Source organism: Amphiura filiformis, chromosome 2 (assembly GCF_039555335.1).
Source record: "Amphiura filiformis chromosome 2, Afil_fr2py, whole genome shotgun sequence".
NCBI classification, from domain to species: domain Eukaryota; kingdom Metazoa; phylum Echinodermata; class Ophiuroidea; order Amphilepidida; family Amphiuridae; genus Amphiura; species Amphiura filiformis.
In genome coordinates this window covers 16,464,582-16,484,674 of record NC_092629.1, presented here as the reverse complement: position 1 = coordinate 16,484,674, position 20,093 = coordinate 16,464,582, and the positions used below count along the sequence as shown (strand labels likewise).

The following is a 20,093-nucleotide window of genomic DNA, read 5'->3' as shown; positions in this document are numbered from 1 at the left end:
TTAACACAAAACAATGAACTAAGTATTTATAATTATATCAGCTATATTTATCTTTTCCGTCGTTAATTTTTTCCGTAATAGAAAACGCAAATAAAGAGTTCATCTTCCGGGTTAAAGTATTTTACCCTTTGCACTAAATGCCACTATTTTGCTGGGACAATTTTCCTTGCGACTTGTCCGATTTTCGCCTATACTTTTGCATTGTAGAGTTTTATATGTCCGGGTACCTTACATTGTTGACTATGGTATGGCGACTTGTAGATGTCACGTGCGTATTTATAAAAGCGCATTTATAAATATACCCGAATTCCACTGATTAACAATAATAAATCAAGCAAGTTTTCAAAGTATATGATTTGTAGAATGAACTTTTGCAAAACATATTTTTTTCAATAATTTAGAAAATGAAAATCGATCAACAATACCTAGTCTACCCTCAAGGCTTCAAAAGTGATTAGCAATATCTTGAACTAAATACGGGGGGAAGCCCGGGGACGGTACACAACTGATAGCCAGTGAAAATAGAAAAGCACTGGCCGCAGAATTTTGTACACGGTTTTCACAGCTAGCCAGTGTTTGTATACAATATTTAGCTCTAAACCAAGCAACTTTAATAGCATGTAAAAATAAACATACGAATGTTATTAACAAGGGTATACTGTTGTTGCATATAGGAAAGCTATGGTATCAAAGATATCACCTAAACTGATATGTCAAACCCTTTGGGAAAAGAAATGTAAAAACATAGAATTCGATGGAGCAAAATTTGGGAAAAAATGTTCATGTAACAAAAAACCTGGGTTAAAGACATTAAATTGGACAACAACCAGTAATATTTATGCAACAAAAGTCTTTCTTAACAAAATAGGAAAAGAAAATAGTAATGATGTGAAATTTGTAAAGAAGTCGAATATATTGAACACTTCTTTATTGCGTTCAAAAATTTTAAAAGATTGTGAAGTGAATAATTTTGCAACATTACAATGTTAAAATTAAAACCACATTAGTAAATGTTATTTTTGGCTATTACCACGTAGGACAATTTAATACTATTATCAATAAAATAATAAGTGTTTGTAAACTGTCAATTAGTAAATATCGTTACTATGGTTACGGGAAATACCCAGATTTGATTAGTTTACTAAACTCTGAACTGAGAATCAGAATGTAGTAATGTAGTAAATTAGTAAAGACAGAAATAGAAAATTATGATGTAATGAAATATGTAACTCTATAATGTGATGAAATAAACGAAGCAAATAAGATATTTTATGTATTAAATTGGCATGGGTCATTATTCCGCTTGCGTTTGGCCGCCATCTTGGACTCTAGTACACCTTTGCAGTTGGCCCTAGATCTTTTTTGATCACCATGCTTCAATATATTATGACCATAAGGGACAGGCGATTTGCGCAAAAGAGCAAATTGCGCGGAATGCCCCCAATGTCCAGTCTTTCAAGAACTATTTTTCATTTGTGCAAATCATGTATCTTTCCCTGCCCATGTGGAAAAAAATGTTTATTTATAAAATTGCGCGGTTATGAAAAAGTTCCGCGCAAATCTATTTTCTCCTGATTAATGACCATCAAGGACACATGGCCTGATTCTGTCATTTCATCACTGTAGTCATATAAGGTGGGTCATTTTGGATCACATGGTTAACAGTATGCTTCGACTATATTTATAAATGCGTATTTATAAATACACACGACAACCGCAGCGCTGCCATAAAAGCTTGTAGGCAGTAAGTCTCGAAATGGCCTTGTACACAGCGAGTGGTCTGTCTGTACATTTGAATGCAAAGGTGGTAAACACACGAGACTACAGTGCAACAAAATTGTCTATTTTCTTCAACTTTGTGATTATATTATAAACGGTTCCATCGATAAATATTTTTTCCGTCGACAAATACTTTCATAATGTTGTTTTTAATAGCATATTACAAATTCGAATCACCCGTGTGTACTAATTCTGGAAAAGAAAAAAAGGGAAAAAAATGAGGTGGCCTAGATTCTCTAAATATTTGGATGTTGATATAACAGGTGTCCTACGCAGCAATATCTCCGGCCCTTTCCAACCGAATAGACTACCCGTACTTCTACAGAACTGTTGTTCCGGATACCATGATTAACTCAGCTAGGATCCGTGTCATGAAAGAATTTGGATGGAACAAAGTTGGCACGATACATGGAAAACATGAAATATTCTCACTGGTATGTATTTTGCTTACTGTGTTAATAAAAGACCAATTCAGTGATCCCTGCACAAGTGTAAAAACTTAAAAACGAAGAAAACAGCACTATTGACGAAGTTGAAGCCCCGTTCAAATGAATGTAGCTAATTTATATTCTGTCAGTATATAAATTACAAATTCATGTAAATTTCTTATTTTGTCTTAAATACACCGCTCTCGACTGAACCACTAGCAGGCTTAGCACATCTATGACAAAGGTACTAAAATCTGAATTTGGATGATTTTTACGATCATCCGGATGAGCAAATCACTGAATGAGCCTTTAAGGGATCGGGTAGCGACGTTTGCACAATATTTTGCGCGCATTTAACTTATGAGAACATTTAACTTATGAGAATTATGAGAACCACTTTATAGAAATAAAAGTTCTCAATTTCTCATCTTCTCAGGTGGTTGACCATCTCATTGGAGGACTCCATGAAGCCAATATAATGATCCTTACATCAGAAACCTTCGCTTCCGATGATCCTTCCCATCAAATTCAAAATTTGAAGGTAAGTGTTTAAGTCAACCACATTTGTCAAGTCAACAAACCATTTTACATCGTCAGCCTGCTACGCTTATTGCCTAAGTCATTTTTTGTAATTTTGAGAACATAGTGCAAAATATGTTTCAAGCAAGCATATAAATATATTTATTCACCAATTTTTGAACAAGAACAAATGATAATGATACAAATGAAAGGGAGTAATCCGAAATAATTAGGGTGATTACGTTACTGATGTATGCTGGGAACCACATTTTGTTCTTTGTTCTCAAAATTACAAACAATGGCTGCCGACATGGAAGAGATGGGGGAAATAACAGTAAGCAATATTGTAATATTTAATAGATTAGTATTCTTTTTCACAAAGAGTTATTTTCCACTCTCAGATTATGCCCCCCTATCAAATGAGGTAAAACAAAGAAAATCTCAGCGCCTATTAACTTTAATACATGCAATGAACTCTAATTCGATAGGAGTCAAAAAGCTTAGTAAGGATTATTCACTCAAACTATTATAGCTGCTGTTGGCTTTGTTTACATTGACCAGATAGGTTATCTGGCCTAATGACCCTCTTTACTTGGGCTTTGGTCAGGAAAAAAAAGACCTTAGCGGATAACTTCCCGATAGTCACCGGGTAGACACCGGCAAATTTCTCATGCAAATAAGAAAGGTAGCGGGTGACTACCCGATACATTTTTGGGAAACCATAGTGGATACCTTTAAGGTAATAGGTACCGGATGACTACCCGTTGAGTTTTTTGGGAAACTAGCGGATAACTACCCGATGACTTTTTTGGGGAACTAGCGGATAACTACCCGATAATCGGGGACCCAGCGGATAACTTTTGGTGACGATATACCTGATGACCTCTTTGGAGACTTCCTGTTGACCTTTTGGGGAATGCAGAAATACAAATTCATGAGTATGCACACATTTATTAGGCAATTTAGCTTATTATATGAATTGTATTTTTTGGATACAACTCTGCAGTCATGGCAGTTGAGCTAGTGCTATCTTGTTATAAGAAACTTGAAAGTGTAATTGTAGTTATTGAACAAAAATATTCTGCTGATTTGCTTCACACCCTGTGAACCCATCACTGACTCAGCCTATAATGTTTATATCAATAATTTATTTACAACAAATAGCTTAACATAAAGCTTCTATCATTAATTGACACATTAGCTGATGATTACTAATTTAATTGACATTTATTTACTGTCAAAATCATGTATATATGATTTACTAGAAATTAGGTACATGTTTAAAGACTGCATCAATATACAAATCATTTAACAAATCTTCGTACCTGCATTGTCATATGAAATCAAGCATTTTTAAAAGCATTAAAATGCTTTACCAGTCTACAGCATGTTCCAGATCAATTAGTGACCATCTTGTAAATGTCCTACATGTAAATCCATACATTTTGGACCACAAATAACTTGAATATTCCGCACAAATATTCCAACTGCCAAAAACAGCTAACTACTCCATTTTGAAATCATTCAGTGACCTTTGACCATATACCCACCCGCAATGCATTCTTAAGATGCTTTAGGCTATTTTCAAGGTCAATCTAAAAGCGGATAACCACTGGGTAACTCCTGCAAAGAATCTAAGTTTCTGGGAACCTTCTGGGTAACATATTTTAAATATTTGAGTTTTTGGGAGGCTTTCATGTCTACCCGAAAACTTTTGGATTATTTAATTAGGTATCCGCATGGTATCCGCTAGCGGGCACTTTCAGATAACTCTGCAAAGGATACCCGAAAGGTTTCTGATGATCACCGAATGGTCATCGGGTGGTCACCCGGAACCTTTTCTTTTTTGCTATAGGATATTAGCTCAGGTAAACAAAAGATCGTTCAGACTCCATAGGTGTGTGTGAGGAAGCTGTATGATATTCGTGCCTCTTGAAGTACAGGATTCAAAGTTTGTTCGGCTTTTAATTGGCGAAAAAACGAGATTCATATTAACAATGGCGATGCGATCAAGCTAAATGAGTCTGATGACTAATAAATCAAAATTCAATTTTCAATTGCATTACACGAGCCATTCTCAGAGTTGTATTTTGCTGAAAGTCCGATCATAATTAGACTTCCGACATCCGACTCATTTTGCTTGATTATGTCCGGTCAGTTTTAGGTAGAGTGAGGTCATGACAATTTGGGCTTATCCATTTAAAATCCACACTCCCCTTCAGTGGAATATTTTGGAATAAAGGTAGAATATGAAATTCAAATAGAATTAACACATTAACAAACTCTATTTAAAGATTCAGGTTGAAACTTTCTCAGAGGGTGTATGAAATTTAAATGAATGAGAAGATATTTCCACAATCTTCCACAGAGGTGTGTGGATTTTAAATGGAATAGCCCAATTTGTTTCAGGAATTTAAGCTCTTATAATATAGATGTACTTCTTTTTATTCCTTTGCAGGCAGTTGATGCCAAAATTATATCCGTAAATACGTATGCTACAAAAGCAAGACGAATTTTATGCGAGGTAAATAATACTTAATAAATAATGATGTATTTTTATTATATAAAGCGAATTACTAATACTAGTATATCAAAGATTTCAAGGCGCTTTCAGCATAAAATAAATGAACACATATAATATTATTAAAAATTCCCTTTAAAAGAGAATGTCGATTTCAAGGTAATAATTTTCGAGTAGAGATCATCACCATACCAAGATGTGTGTCATAACATAATTCTTGGAGAATTTCATGAACACACGTGACCGGAGAATACTATTTTGATCAGACTGTCTAATTCTATCAAGCATATAATACCTCAACAATCATCGAAATATTCTATTGATTTACTACAATATATATTGTATACTCAACTTAAGTATTAACATCATGTAGGAAGCAAAATGGCGCATACTTCTAGTCTAGTAAATAAACGAGCTGGACTCAGGGGCGTAATGTCAAACACAAATCTATACCGCTGGACTTCCCTGGCGTACTGCTCCCTGCCCGGGCATGGGGAGATGTCAAACCTTACCTTACTGGGCTCCATTCAAAGGCAAGCTATAAAGCACTGCGAATTGAAAAACAGTGATACTAGAAAACTCTGCCAAACAGCTCCAAAAGAGAAATCAATTAACCCCTATACGCTACAAACAGAATGTCGCTGGTATAGCTTCAGCTATTCTCCATTTTGTGTAAAAAAGTCAAATAAAGTAAGGTCAATCACTCGTTATTACAGTCAATAAAATTCACATTTTGTTATTGACAAACTTTAATAGGCTTACAAGAACAACATGGTTGGCGATGGTTATGTGTGGATGTTTGTAGGATGGTACGCACAAAAATGGTGGGAGGAACAAGACGACTTCGTGCATTGCAGCTTGGAAGAAATGCGTAGAGCTGCTCGAAGTTCATATTATATCTCTACAGAGAGTGTGCAACTTAGTACCAGTTCTGAACTGACTGTTGCAAATATTGTGAGTAACGTAACTCTACCTGTTGTGTGTTAAGGAATCTTAACAATCGCTTTTCAGTGTTTCAGAACTAATATATTCTTTATCATTTGAGTAAAAATATGTGGTTTATAATGGAAGCCATTGCTGTTTAGCACAGTTAGCTACTTACCCTATGCATGACAGTATGACACTTTTCTTCCTGAAACCCGTATAACAAATTTAATTACATGGCATTTGCCAAGGGATGTTTAGACCACGTACACTAAAAGATGTGTAGCATTTGTATTTATTTATCATCTATCTAAACTTACTTTTTAAAACTTTGCGACGCTGCATTTTGAACCAGCAGACTTCATCAGGCAACTGACTTGTTGGACTGGTCACGTGATATACGTCAGTTGCATGCTGAAGTCTGGTGGTTCCAGCAGCAATGTCGCAGAGTGGCACAAAAGGTAAGTTTATAACTACTGGATGACTTAGAACATTCACTTGCTTGTGTTTACACCTAAAAGTGTTCAGGTAATCGTAGATCTATCCTTTGCGCCCATTTTAGTGATAAAAATGTTAACCCAACACCTTGACCAGGAGAAAGGCCGACCATCAACAATGCCAATTTGGTGCGGGGGTGAAGCCCATAAATAGGTTTCTTAAATAAAACCATTTAAAGGTTTATATAGTAATTTCCGTTCATATTTAGCAGAAACATCCTGCAGATATTGCACAGACAATATTTTGTATATAAAGAGTCAAAGCAATTTTTTCCTAGTCATTGAAAAGTACAAAATAGTCTACGGCTCAACTCAATATCATCGTTATATACAGGGTGTCCCAGAAAAAATTACCGAGTGCATACAATTGAACGTAAGTCGAGAAATAGACATCAGAATGAAAAAATTCAAAATGTAGCGCATAGCCTGTTTTGTTGTGCATCACATACGAAAATTTTATTTGATTCGGTTGACTGGTTACGAAGAAATGCACGATTGCATAATGCGTGCATCAATGCAGTTCATTCCAAGTTTGATCAACATGCGCTTTTTTCATACTCGCTCACCGCTTCCTAAAGTTTGTGTATCTCATTAAATTTAGTCCACATTATCTATTAAAATCCGACGGTGTTATGTCATTCATGCTTTCACTGAAGATGAAAGTTTGTCTGAGAAAACTTTGATTTCTGCAATTAAAAGCTCTCTAACTTTTGAGCCAAGAAGGACAATGATCAAGTGCTTACAGCTTTACGTGTGATTTTTGATACCTCACAACATTAATGTTGAAGTTTTAAAAGATTTAAACTTTGTATTACAATTTCTTGGAAATATACCGAAAACATTAATGTGTGTGAGAATTTTTTAAGCCAGCTGGAATTCTTTATGTAGTAATTCTTTGTCCAACATTTATATCAATATTAACGAAAAAAGTTATTTACAAATACTGAGCATCATCTTATATGCAAGCTTTCATTTTCAGTATCGTGCAGGTTTTCAAATTTGAACAAAACCTAATTAAATGTTTTGCAAGAAACAGGTTGTTTAAAAAGAATGAAAAGGATTTCATAGAACAAAATATGAAGCCCGTTGACAGTTTCACCACTAGTGCGCATTGTGTTGAATGATCTTTCTTTCAAACTTGGAATGAAGTGAATTGACACATGCATTATGTAATCGCTCATTTCTTTGCGATCAGTCAACCGATTCCAGTAATGTTTTTATTTTTTGATTCTGATGTCTATTTTTCGACTTACGTCAAAATTCATTTGCCCGGTAATCTTTTCTGGGACACCCTGTATAAGTATTATATGAGCAATATCAAACATACTGGCACATGACGTTCAGTATATGAAAAGAATAAAGGTGGGTATACTCGTATATGTTGAGGTATGTTATTTATTAAATGTAAATAAATTTGGGATAAAACACTTGATGAGACAAATTGTTTTATTACTACAAAATGTTTGATAGAAACTTGGGCAAAAATATTAACTCATGAAATTTGTCATTGAGTATAATTATTATGATTATTTTCATATTTGTAAATACTACCATTAATATACTTATATAATGTTTTTTACGCATATTCGTGTTATTTGTTGTTTCTTTGTCAGATTCATCCTTCTCTCTTTCTTTCTGTTTTCTTTCTTTCTTTCTTTCTCTATCTTTCTTTCTTTCTTTCTTTCTTTCTTTCTTTCTTTCTTTCTTTCTTTCTTTCTTTCTTTCTTTTTTTCTTGCTTTTTTCATTAATTCTTTCTTTTCTTTCATTCTTTGTTCTCTTTTCATCTTTTTTCTTTCTGTCTTCCTTTCGTTCTTTATTCTTCCTTATCTATTTATTTATTTATTTATTTATTTATTTATTTATTTGTTTCTGTATTGCTTCAGTCATTCCTTGCTAACGTGTATCCCCTTTTCCCTTCATTTTGTTGTTGTTTTTCTTTATTTATTTTCCTTTCTTCTATCCCTCTTTCTCCACAGACGGCTGCACAATACGTGGAGATGCTCACTGATTACATGAAGGTTCCAGAATGGGCCAATTACGTATGGAATGCCTATAATCCGCTAGGTTACGACGCTGCCTGGGCTATTGCACTGATGCTCGATAAAGCTGTGCCAATTCTTCAAACAAAAGGACTGCGATTGGAAGATTTCACCTATGATAACATAGAAATGGGGAGAATCTTCTTTGAATTGCTGAATGAAACAAGGTTTACTGGAGTATCGGTATGACATTTTGTCCAGGGGGTACTTGCATATATTGGCACACATTGTGTTTCGGTGTCACCCTTTTTTCTGCAAAGCTGCCACCTAATGACTCTTTTTTTCAGAAGCTTACACCCAATGCCTTTCTCTTTTGACGGGCCACTGAGGTATTTTTTACTTTGCTTTTTAAGGGGTCATCAAGACTCCATCAACTCAAAAAATACGATAATGGTAGATGGTAACATCTCCGATCCTTTCGATGTCTCGGCTGATGATGTTCATTCTCCATTTCTATTTTTTCAAAAATAGGGAATTATTCAGTGTGAACCTTTACCAAAAGTTTAAAAGGAGGATAATTTGGTGTGGACTACTAAAAGTTTGGATTCATTGGGTGGTAGACAATGAAATAGGATTCACTGAATTATGTCATCCCTGCAGGCAGTACCGCTAGCAAGCGGGCGTTTGCGTTAACCTGGGTAGGGTCGGTCGGTCAAGATTGTTTTTTGTCAAAACCTCAAGTGTTCCCTTCATCCAATCAGAATTTGTTTTTATATCGAACGAAAGCTAACACTTCCACCTAAAAACAATTCTTTCATTACGTCAATAGATAACGTAATTCAATGTTTATAGCAAGGCGAATTTCTGTTGAAAACGACCTATCCAAGCACAATTTTTGACCAAAATGTAGGGTTTGAAAGTCAAACGCTCAAGTGATCCTTACAATATTTTTCAGATATTATGTCATTAAATGAAAGTGCACACTTATATTGTCCATATTGTAGCTTCATTTCAATGAGCAATGACCAATTTCTCATTGTTGCAAATCTTGTGCGAAAAGTCGCCTGTTTTGTAATACGGTTGTAATTTCAATGAACAATGACTTTGCTTAAAGAGCTCTTACAAATTCACATGGGACCCATATGGTCAAACTAAACAGCATAATACATAACACAGTTTATCATGTATTATTTCCACAGGGTCCTGTGAGTTTTCGCGATGGTGACCGTGTAGGAATTATAGAAATCCGACAATTACAAGGTACCGTTTTACACAATGTTTCTGCAATGAATATATCATATAATACTAAAACACATGAAAAAGGAAAATATGGAGCTGCTATAACTTTGATTAGAGTTAATTCAAAGCAACAACATTGATATTAAAGCTTGGAGAATCTTGTTTGCTCAGTGCAGTTTGATACCACACTTGTGTAAAACGGAATATCATATAGCAGATACACCACTCTACCCCATGCGCAACTCTGGTAGCCCAATTCCCCTAGCCCACCTAGAAAGGACAAGAGCGCGAGCGGTTACTTCAAATTAACTCATTGCCACCATGTGGTCCAATCGTTTAGGAATTCTATAGAGACAGTGAGACTGCATTGCTCAATCCATAGCGAGTGTGTAGAAGAATTAAAATATCACAGATATACTTTTATAGGTGCTGCGGTTCTTGAGTTACGTTGTAAAGAGGGCTGAAACAACAACACTTTTGAAAAACGTACATAACTCATTAACAACAATAAATCAAGCTAGTTTGCAAAGTATACGATTTGTAGAATGAACTTTTGCAAAACATCAAGGTGTTATTTTTCAATAATATATTAATCTAGATAATGAAAATCTATTTTTAGGTTGCTTCGACCGACAATACCTCGTCTACCCTTAAATGGCGATATAGCGATGTGATAGCAGATGCACGTGTATTGGTAGCCCCGCCTGTACAATATAATTATTTACCTGCTGTTGTCGCTGTGTGCAAGTATAAAGCTAAAAGAAAAGACTTCGATTTATCAACCATTTTCAAGCGGTCTTTTTATTTGTTTTGTTTTTATTCTTGTATTGGTTTTTGCTGTTGTTTTGTTCCTCGACGGATCTAAGTCGAGCATATAAATCCTACGGACGAGTTAAGACCAGTCTAAATATATCCAACGTCTTTGAGGCCGATTTCCCTATATAGTGCGAAAGACGCCACGTATTCAGTTTTCCCGTAGACACAGTCGCAGCGGTTAATTTTGATGGATATATTAGGGTTTTTTTGGGACCGCAGAATTCAATGAAACCATTTGTTTGAAACCGTAATCAAATTGCTGAATTTCGAATGGTCGGTTGATTTTTCAATGCTGATGTAATATCTTGGTCTACACCGAAAGGCGAAATTTCACTTTTTGGGTTTTGGACCCTTATAATCTGATGAAAGTAACTTTTCAAATTTATGACGTCATCAAAAGGCTTAATTTTGATTGGTTGGTTGAATTTCCAATACTTAGGCCCTATGCCGTAAAAACTTGACAGTTAGCATAATGTGTGCTTACTAGCGAGCGCTTTTGAAAACATGCAATTGTATTTATCATAGACCGGCGCTATACCAACTGAGCTAATGGGGTTGAGACACACATTTACAGGTTTACTTGTTCGTATATAACTACATATGTGTATCGATGATTTGCTAAAAACCTTTTACACTTTTGTGGATATGGCTTTTCATGCTTGCATGTTTTAAACGCGCTCGATAGTAAGCACATGCTAACTATCGAGATTTTACGGTATATTATATTGTCTAATTTTGTCAAAATTTTTATTTTGGGGGTTTATGGACACAAAGAGCCAGATGAAAGTACTTCTAAAAACGTTTATATGACATTATACGTATGCGGTGGTTCTTCCCCGTCTATTGAAAGGCATATTGCCATTTTGACAGTCGGATATCGTATATATTATAAAACAAATTTTAAGCCTGCTACAACAAAAGGAAGAAACTATTTATATTTTTTCGTTATTAACGTCGTCATTGTTTATTACTTTCAATATTTCCCTTTCATTCTTTCAACATTTCCCAGCCTTTGTTGTTTTCACGTGCATCTTCATTTTATATTAATTTATTTCATTTCACTTTATTAATCTACCTGTCCTATTTACCTTTCATTCGTTTATCCTTTCTCTTCTTTGTTCAACTCCTTATTGTACACTAGTACAAATATTGTACAAAATTGTCATTATTATTATGTATTACTCGCTTACGATTGAACTATTGGTTTTTAATAATAATCTTCTTTTTCTCATTTTTGTTTTCTTGACTTTAACTTTTATCTATTGTTATTACAACTTTAGCATTTTCTCATTAACTTGGTTCAATAATGCTCAAAGGTATACATACGGCGCTGTTCAGTAGCATAGCTAGGATTTCATAAGGGGGGGCACAACTTATTTTTGGCCGACGGAAGTTGTGAATTGTTGATCCCCAACATTTTCGATGGTTTAATAAAGTAATAATAATAATAATAATAATAATAATAATAATAATAATAATAATAATAATAATAATAATAATAATAATAATAATAATAATAATAATAATGAAAATAATAATAATAATAATAATAATAATAATAATAATAATAATAATAATAATAATAATAATAATAATAATAATAATAATAATACAGGGTTTCCCCAAAAAAGAGGCCCCTCATTGCACCCTCTTTTTCTCCTATTTCTGAAAAGTTGACCAAATACATTCAATCAGCTCACAACTTTTGAAGATATGCTCTTTTAAAGAAAGGTGCCCGTTTGTTCACGGAGGAGGTTTGGCTACTTCGAGATTGAAAAGGAAAACATGTACACAGGGACATGTACCATGCATGAATATCAAACATTCCTCAATGATAACTTTATAAAATAACTTTAATTAGGGAATGGACTTTACCGGTGGGTTTATGTGCTATGAATTTTGTGAAGTGTCATTAATTCTGGGTAAAATGGACGTGGGATGTGACTTCTTTTGCTATACTTGCAATTGCTGATTTTTTCTTGGTTATTTATGCCTTTTTGTTTTATTATGTTTCTTACTTTCTAGTTTCTTGTTTTCTTTTTATTCACAACATAAGTCATTTCTCTTTTTAGGATAAAAGGTAGCCCTGAAAAGGGCTGTTTGGTTTGTCTTTGGTTCTTCTGAAGTGAGTTTACTGTGCTGCTCTGCCGTCTAGCTGGTTGCCTCCTGTTGTGAATACAGGTTTCAGCCCTGGTCCTCATTGCATCAATTGCGTTGCGACCATCCTTGTGCACCGGAGATCTTGGATTTTGCCCCAAAGGAAGAAATCAAGTGGTGTGGGGTCTGGTGATCTTGCAGGCCACTCCACAGCATGACCCATCCCAACCACTCTGTTTGCTATCCGCGGACAGAGTAAAAAACGTGTACTTTTCTTTAAAAAGGCATAACTTCAAAAGTTGTGAGCCGATTGAAATAATTGTTTTGGTTTATTAAAGCTAACGATTAAATGGTTATTTACATACCATACATCAACTTTTCAGAAATAGGAGAAAAAGAGTGCGCAATGAGGGCTCTCTTTTTTGGGACACCCTGTAATAATTATATTAGGTCATAGGTGCTGGCAACCTATTTTTGTTCTACCGCCCCCTGCTTTTACACTCAAAGCATCCCACCCCATATACGCGCATGTGCACCCTGTTTATTAACCCTGCATAAGAAAAAATTCAAAAAATTGTCTATTGTTAGCCCCATTTTTTTCATTAACGCCATTCGTTTACCAACAGCTTTACATGAGCCGAAAGCCATGATGAACGAGGCAGCCCCCACCCCCTACTGGTGCTATTTCAAAGTCAAACTAATTCTCATGAACTCGTTTTGTCGCTCAATGAAACGTTTCAAACAGGAAGGAAGAGCATTGTAAAGTTGGCCGGATATTGGACATTGGACATTCGTTATTTAGTCGAATTTTAATCTAAAAAACTATTTTTCTGCATCTATCTCGTCTCAAAGAGTATTTTGAGACTATTTTTGTACATTCAAAAAATTTGCTCAAATATTCTGAAATTGTGAAATTACTTGAAATAGAATTGCATATACCGTTACATGTTGCACTCACCTGCGAGTCAGTGCGTATCATCGATCAATTTAGCGAGAATTATGCATTATTGATACCCATTGGCATGGTGACCGAGCGGTACGGTCTCTGACGCAGAATAGGAAGGTTGTGGGTTCCAGCCCGGCAACGCCATCATGTCGGGTCCCTGCTTAAGGCTACATGCTCTTTTTGGTTAAAATTTTTGGCGAGAAATAACCCCACACACATATTAAAGTAATCTTTTCCCACAACTAAATATCATAGTCAGGATATTAATGATGCATCTGGTAGCTTAGATCATAACTTTCATATACATTAGTTGCATTTATCCCAGAAAATTCTTGATTTGTTTTTACAGAGTCTTGAATTGACGAGGTTTATAATCAAAAACGTCACTCGGTGTATTTTGAAATTCGAGGCCATAACTCTTCTCAAATTAGCTCCAAATCATAATTTATTATATACACGTGTAGCAAACACCAAAGGGACGTTGTTTGCGGAGCCTAAATTAGATTTTATTTTATTTCACAAAATTTCTAGTATGAGAATTTTGACCTGTCAATCCCTTTTCGGATTTCGCATCCGAATTCATTAAAATATGATATTTTGAATAAATAATGAGTACGCTTACCTTTCTGCAACACTTCCCGGTACCATTGCGCATCTGGTGACAGCTAATATTTTGGCTGAAAACAGTCCCTTTATATAATTTTTGATCAAAATATGCCTCGAAATTACGTACATGACACGTATATCTTGGCACAGCGAGGAAATGAATCGAGCTATTTATGGTGGGGTAGGCTATTGGAAGCAGATGCATACATATTAGGGCGGTATATTCAAATGCTATTGTCTGGATCATTGAGTATCGATCACGCAAGTAGGCTTATACACGTAGGTGTGTGTTGTCGCTCCCCTGGTTTTGACATAAATTACAAGGACGTCTTGCATGACCCAGCGTTTTTATTATATTTATTAGAAAATTAATCGTCCTAAGAGTCATACCAGTTCAATTCATTAAAATTAATTTGTATTAAATGAAAAACAAACAGACAAGTAGAGTCCAACTCGTACTATGACTGTATTCCTACCAAAATCTGCTTTTCAATACACTAGAAACGTGTTGATATGTATATCTTTGAAAATCGTCAGACATTAACCACAGGTACCGCCGTGGCACAGTGGCATCGTTCACTGTTCAGCATCCATAGTGTATCGGCAGTGGTTCGAACCCTGGTGTAAATTTTAGTATTTTTTATTCTTTTTACTAATACGCTGTGCCGTTTTTCAAACACGCCCCTGAATGAAATTTATGGGCAAGTACCCTTAAGGCACTTTATCTCGATTGCTCCTGTCCATGCAGGTGTCTAACTTTGTTTTTCATTTCTTGTGTTTCTATTCTGTAGCTGGTTGTGTTAATTCGTCCTGGATATTGCATGAAGAAGAGTGTTTCTTATTTGTAAACCAATTCCTCTCATATTCACAGGCGGCTGAACATTGTAATAATATTGGGTCGGTCAAAGCCGCTGTTGTAAATGAAACGGAGTATGACTTTTTATCAGAAACGTTACAGCGTCGCAGCGATAACACTGAAAGCTCTAAATGGTACGTGGTATTATTACATTAAATTTCAGTTGCGTAGCCAGGGCTCTGAGAAATCTTCTCCCCTCTTAACCCTATCGGATGCTAGCCGCCCTGATAATCATTTTAAAGACTTGTTTGTACTTCATAGCCCATTTTTGACAGCTTTTGTCAAATTTTCCCCCTTAGTTGTTGCCATGACCCCTTTTCTTGTTTTGCAATTGTATAATATTTTTGTTACACTCTGTACTAATGTTAAGTATATTTGTCTAACTATGTGACTCTCAGCAGAGGCCAAATTTAACCCCCCCCCCAAAAAAAAAAAGATCCTGGCTACACCACATATGCTGTTTATGGCATATTGGTTAAATCGTGTTAGGGACCGTTCAATATTTACGCCAAGAGGGTGTGGAAGTTTTCATCCAAAAATTTCCGGATTCCCCATTGTTTTACTCCTTTTCTCTAATTGATACTTAACATTCCCCCATCAACAGTGTACTTCGGTTATATATATATAAATGCGCTTTTACACTCATAGAAATGACTTGTTCGCCTTGTTGGCGCAATTCAAAAGGAGTAAGTTTGGACAACTTAAAAATAGTGTAAAAGTTGCCAAAACAAAATTCATTTTAGTTATCCGAACTTAAAAAATGCTGAAAAAGCTCAAAAAGTTCCGTCAACTAATCAACTTTGTTGGCATTTTTTAAGTAATGCCAACTTCTGAATTCAAGTTCAGGGAACTTAGAAAAATAAACAAGGTTCAAAGAACCAATGAGTTGAGTTATTGTAACTCTACATGTTATTCCAATTTGGTACTTTGTTACTTAATTCACGTAATTGGATCATTTTCTGCACAATTAGCAGTATTCAAATATTTATTTTTGTAATCAGTGCAAAATTTTGTATACTATAGCACACCTCTAGAAACTTATGCTAGGCTAGTTTCATTTTCTGAGTTGTAACAACTCAATAAAGTAAGTGCAAATGAGTGCGGCCAACATAATGATATCGAGTCAGCGTTACTCAAAATTGTACGCGTTGGCATTACTCGGAAAGTTGACGCAACGACTTACATCAACTTACTGAGTAATGCCAACGAACAATTTCTATGAGTGTATAAATGCGCACGTGACCACCTCCGCGCTGCCATAACAGCTTATAGACAGTAAGTCTCGAAGTGACCTTCTATAATTAAAGACAGAGATAAAGAGAATTTACCGCGTCTGACGTCATCTGTCAATCAAACTCGAGCACGGCTTGTTTAGCGAGTGGTCTTTCTATACATATGAATGCAAAGGCAGAACAACATGAGACTGCTGTGCAGCAAAATTGTCGATTTTGTTCAATTTTGTGATTATATTGTAAACGTTTCCGTCGTTCAATATTTTTTTCCGTCGTCAAATACTTTCAAAATGTTGTTTTTGATAACATATTACAAATTCGGAATTGCAAAATGTGAAATTATTTTGCAATTGAATTAATACTTAAATTTAATGATATTTATCTAAAGATAGTGGTCAATACATGAGGATTTGGTGACGCTTGCTGGTCTTAGTATATCGTGCCCATGGGTCACATGCGCATTTATAAAAGCGCATTTATAGATATAACCGAGGTACACTGATCAAGACCCCAACAAATTTGTATTCCCTCCTTAATCCACACCGGCGTAAATATTGAACTCGTCCATATTTACCTAATGTCTTCTTTCTGTCAATTTTTTCCCCTCTTGTTTTCTTCTGTCAGTCGTATAATGAGCCATAGTAGCCATTATGCGTTGTCAATTTTGACCAAAACTGGTAACTAGGATGAGGAGAGCCACAACTGTCAAATGAAAAACTCTGGGTCAAAGGTCATCCAAAGTCTAAAAGTTGTACACCAATTGGGGTCCAAGGTCATTTAGGGATAGAATTCCGTCGTGTATCCAAATACCTTCTAAATGATGCTGCCTCTGTAAGGGACCGTTCACAAACACTTGATAGGAGGGCCTGATGCAAAAAGGTGTGGGGTTTAAAAGTTTTAACCCTCCTAGGGGGGCTGAAAAAAATGACCTGGAGAAATTAAGTTTATATGCTTTGCTATGTGGTTGACTCATAATTTTCATGTCAAAAAGGGGGGTGGGCTGAAATTTTGGAGATCTGAAAGGGGGGCGATGAATTTTTGTTTGCAACAGGCCCCCTAATAAGTGTTTGTGAACGGTCCCTAAATAACATACTATTTTAATGTCACTCTGTGGTGGTCACCCTTATACAATGCTGTGACAACGTTTGACAAAAAATTGTTATGAAATCTGTTTCTTATAGCATTTTGTCATGGTCAAGCACACACCATATTGTGTAGTTTGCACAGGTAATTTCATTCCTGAATTTCTTAAAGTTTAACCTATATAAGCGATTTAAGCAGAGGAATAATCTGTTACATGTTCACTTTTTAGCTTTGTTAATGATTGGAGTTGTGTTTTATATGGAGGTTTATTTTATTTTCTTGTTAGATAATTTAAATCTCTTTTAAAGTCATGAAGAGTATCTGCATAGTGCATAATCTCAAACAAACGACTCCAAAGGATATGACACTGGCTAAGGGTCGCGCACTGTGATGACAATGGTATCTAGTTTACACTTCTAGTTCGCTAGTTCTTTGACCATTTTAAAATATCCACTTCTGTCCCGTTATAATTCACGAACTTCCCATTAGCGATGTTATCCGAGGCTAGAGTGAGCTCGACCGCGTATAATAGATAATCAAGCTGAGGCTAAATGCATTCGTCAAGATAATCGCGAAATTCTTCTAGTCCATGAAGTTGCCCTAATGACTCATTAATAGGCGTTTGGAGGGGGGGGGGCGGTAAAGGTCCACATTTTGGAAATCCAGCAACCCTCCACCTAACTAGTGGTATTGGCCTGTTCGCCAACATATTTCGTGACATATGATATGCCTGTGGTGTGTAAATACCAGTCTCAACCAAGAACATGTTTTAAAATCTTTTGCAGGTTTATTGGCCTGAAAAAGATTGATCAAATCTACGAATGGGAAGACCAGAGATTTGGTGACAGAGTGTGGATACCCGCTGGAAGTGAACTTAACGGTGCTGATAAATGTGTTTTCATGACTGCTGACGCCGCCAACGGTTGGAAAACAATATCATGCGATAGTCCTTTGCCATTTATATGTAGGAAGGAAGGAGGTACAGTGAGAGAGTTGTAGATTTGTATTGGGACACGTCATGAGTTACGGGTACGGGTCCCGGGCCATGCCTACGGGTCCGGGTCCCCGGCCATGGGTACGGGTCAGGGTTCGCTGGTTTTGCCGCAGGTGGAAAAAATGCTTTTAACCGCGGTTTTAACCGCTTGGCAAAAACAATTTTTGCCAGTTTTTGCCGGCAAAAATGGCAAAAACTAAAAAAGTGATTTATAGTTCAGTTTTTTCATCTCAAAACAAATTATTAAGTTACAAAAATCAATTCCTGAGTGTAACAAAGCCAGATTTGTAATTATAAGTAACATATTAAGAAATTAAAGGCATGCGTTTTCATTGCTCAAGTGCATTTAAACGAAATGTGGCATATATCAGATCCAAAACTTTTTCAATTTAAGGACTTGATGAGACAGAAATTATGTTGAATGATTCATTAAAAGTTGTGTGCTGCTGTTTATGAGCTTGCTGTGTTATTTTGTAATATTTGAGTGACTATATGTGAGTTTTTGCCATTTTGCCGGTTTAAACCAGGCAAGAACTGGCCAAAACAGGTTTTTGCCAGTTTTGCCACCGGCAATGGCAAAAACAGGTTTTTGCCGGCAAAAACCGAACCCTGGTGTGGGTACTACAAGTCTGGTGAGATCTATTCTTTCGTTCTGAATTCCAGTTTAACACTTTGTCCTTTGGTTGTTTGATCCAAGAACAATTTTATCCTGGGGGTAGGAGCACATCATACATTTTTGGTGGTATGCTCCCCCGGAATTTTGAGGCGGTGAGTCTTTGGTTAATTGACTGCTTACTGGTAAAAAGGGGTCTTTTGGAATAGCGAACAGTCAAAATCAAGGGTTTGTCTTGGCTTTCTGGATGAAAATCGATTAAAAACAGAAATGTGACGAATGGGCATTAGGGGTCTTTTATAGCTGAAATTATCAAAATCAAGTTTTTTTGGAGATATGATATTGGGGTCTTTCGGCATCTTCCCAGAGGAGCATACCCGTATGGTCATTTGCGTTAAGTGTCACCCCCCCCCCCGGAGTTTTATCATCATTATAATGTGACGAAATTAGTTTACATCATCAAAACATCGTTGGGAGTTGGATCGAAATCCAAACTGGTAACCCCGTGGAACACCATATAAAAGAGGCACTGATGGCAATTTTGCGTTCTGAATAAGAATAATATGCTTACTCCATTGGTACTGCACGAGGTACCAGCCAAATACCTCGGTGATGGTGTACCTGTGCAGGCGACCCAAATAGGAATCTGGTACATCAATTTTAACACGGAGATCATGTGAGGTGATAGTCTAACAAGTATGATGATAAAAACGGAAAGTTTGACACAGGACGATATATTTCCAAGTTGGAATTCAGAACTATTTACATTAATTTTTTCAGAATTCCTTGAGAGGCCTGTGGCGATGTTTACAGATAACGAAGAAGGTGGTGTTTTTGAGATGGTAGGGAACTTTATTTGGCCAGGTATGTTGGACAAAAGTGACTCTTCTATTTTCTAATCCAAAATTATAGTGACAGCACTGTTGTTAACATCCGAATGACGGATGAATAGCTTTCAAAATG

At 35.9% G+C, this 20,093-nt stretch overlaps 1 protein-coding gene across 1 annotated transcript in view; it reads left to right on the top strand.

The window, feature by feature from the left end:
- The window catches only part of LOC140138564 (gamma-aminobutyric acid type B receptor subunit 1-like), a 44,619-nt gene that overhangs the window by 20,084 nt on the left and 4,442 nt on the right, over positions 1-20,093 (top strand). Inside the window, exons 3-11 of the mRNA XM_072160378.1 lie at positions 2,043-2,213; positions 2,644-2,748; positions 5,185-5,250; positions 6,004-6,201; positions 8,646-8,891; positions 9,848-9,908; positions 15,144-15,342; positions 18,309-18,502; positions 19,911-19,994. Of these exons, the coding sequence (XP_072016479.1) occupies positions 2,043-2,213; positions 2,644-2,748; positions 5,185-5,250; positions 6,004-6,201; positions 8,646-8,891; positions 9,848-9,908; positions 15,144-15,342; positions 18,309-18,502; positions 19,911-19,994 (1,324 nt within the window). The remainder of the gene's footprint in view (positions 1-2,042; positions 2,214-2,643; positions 2,749-5,184; positions 5,251-6,003; positions 6,202-8,645; positions 8,892-9,847; positions 9,909-15,143; positions 15,343-18,308; positions 18,503-19,910; positions 19,995-20,093) is intronic.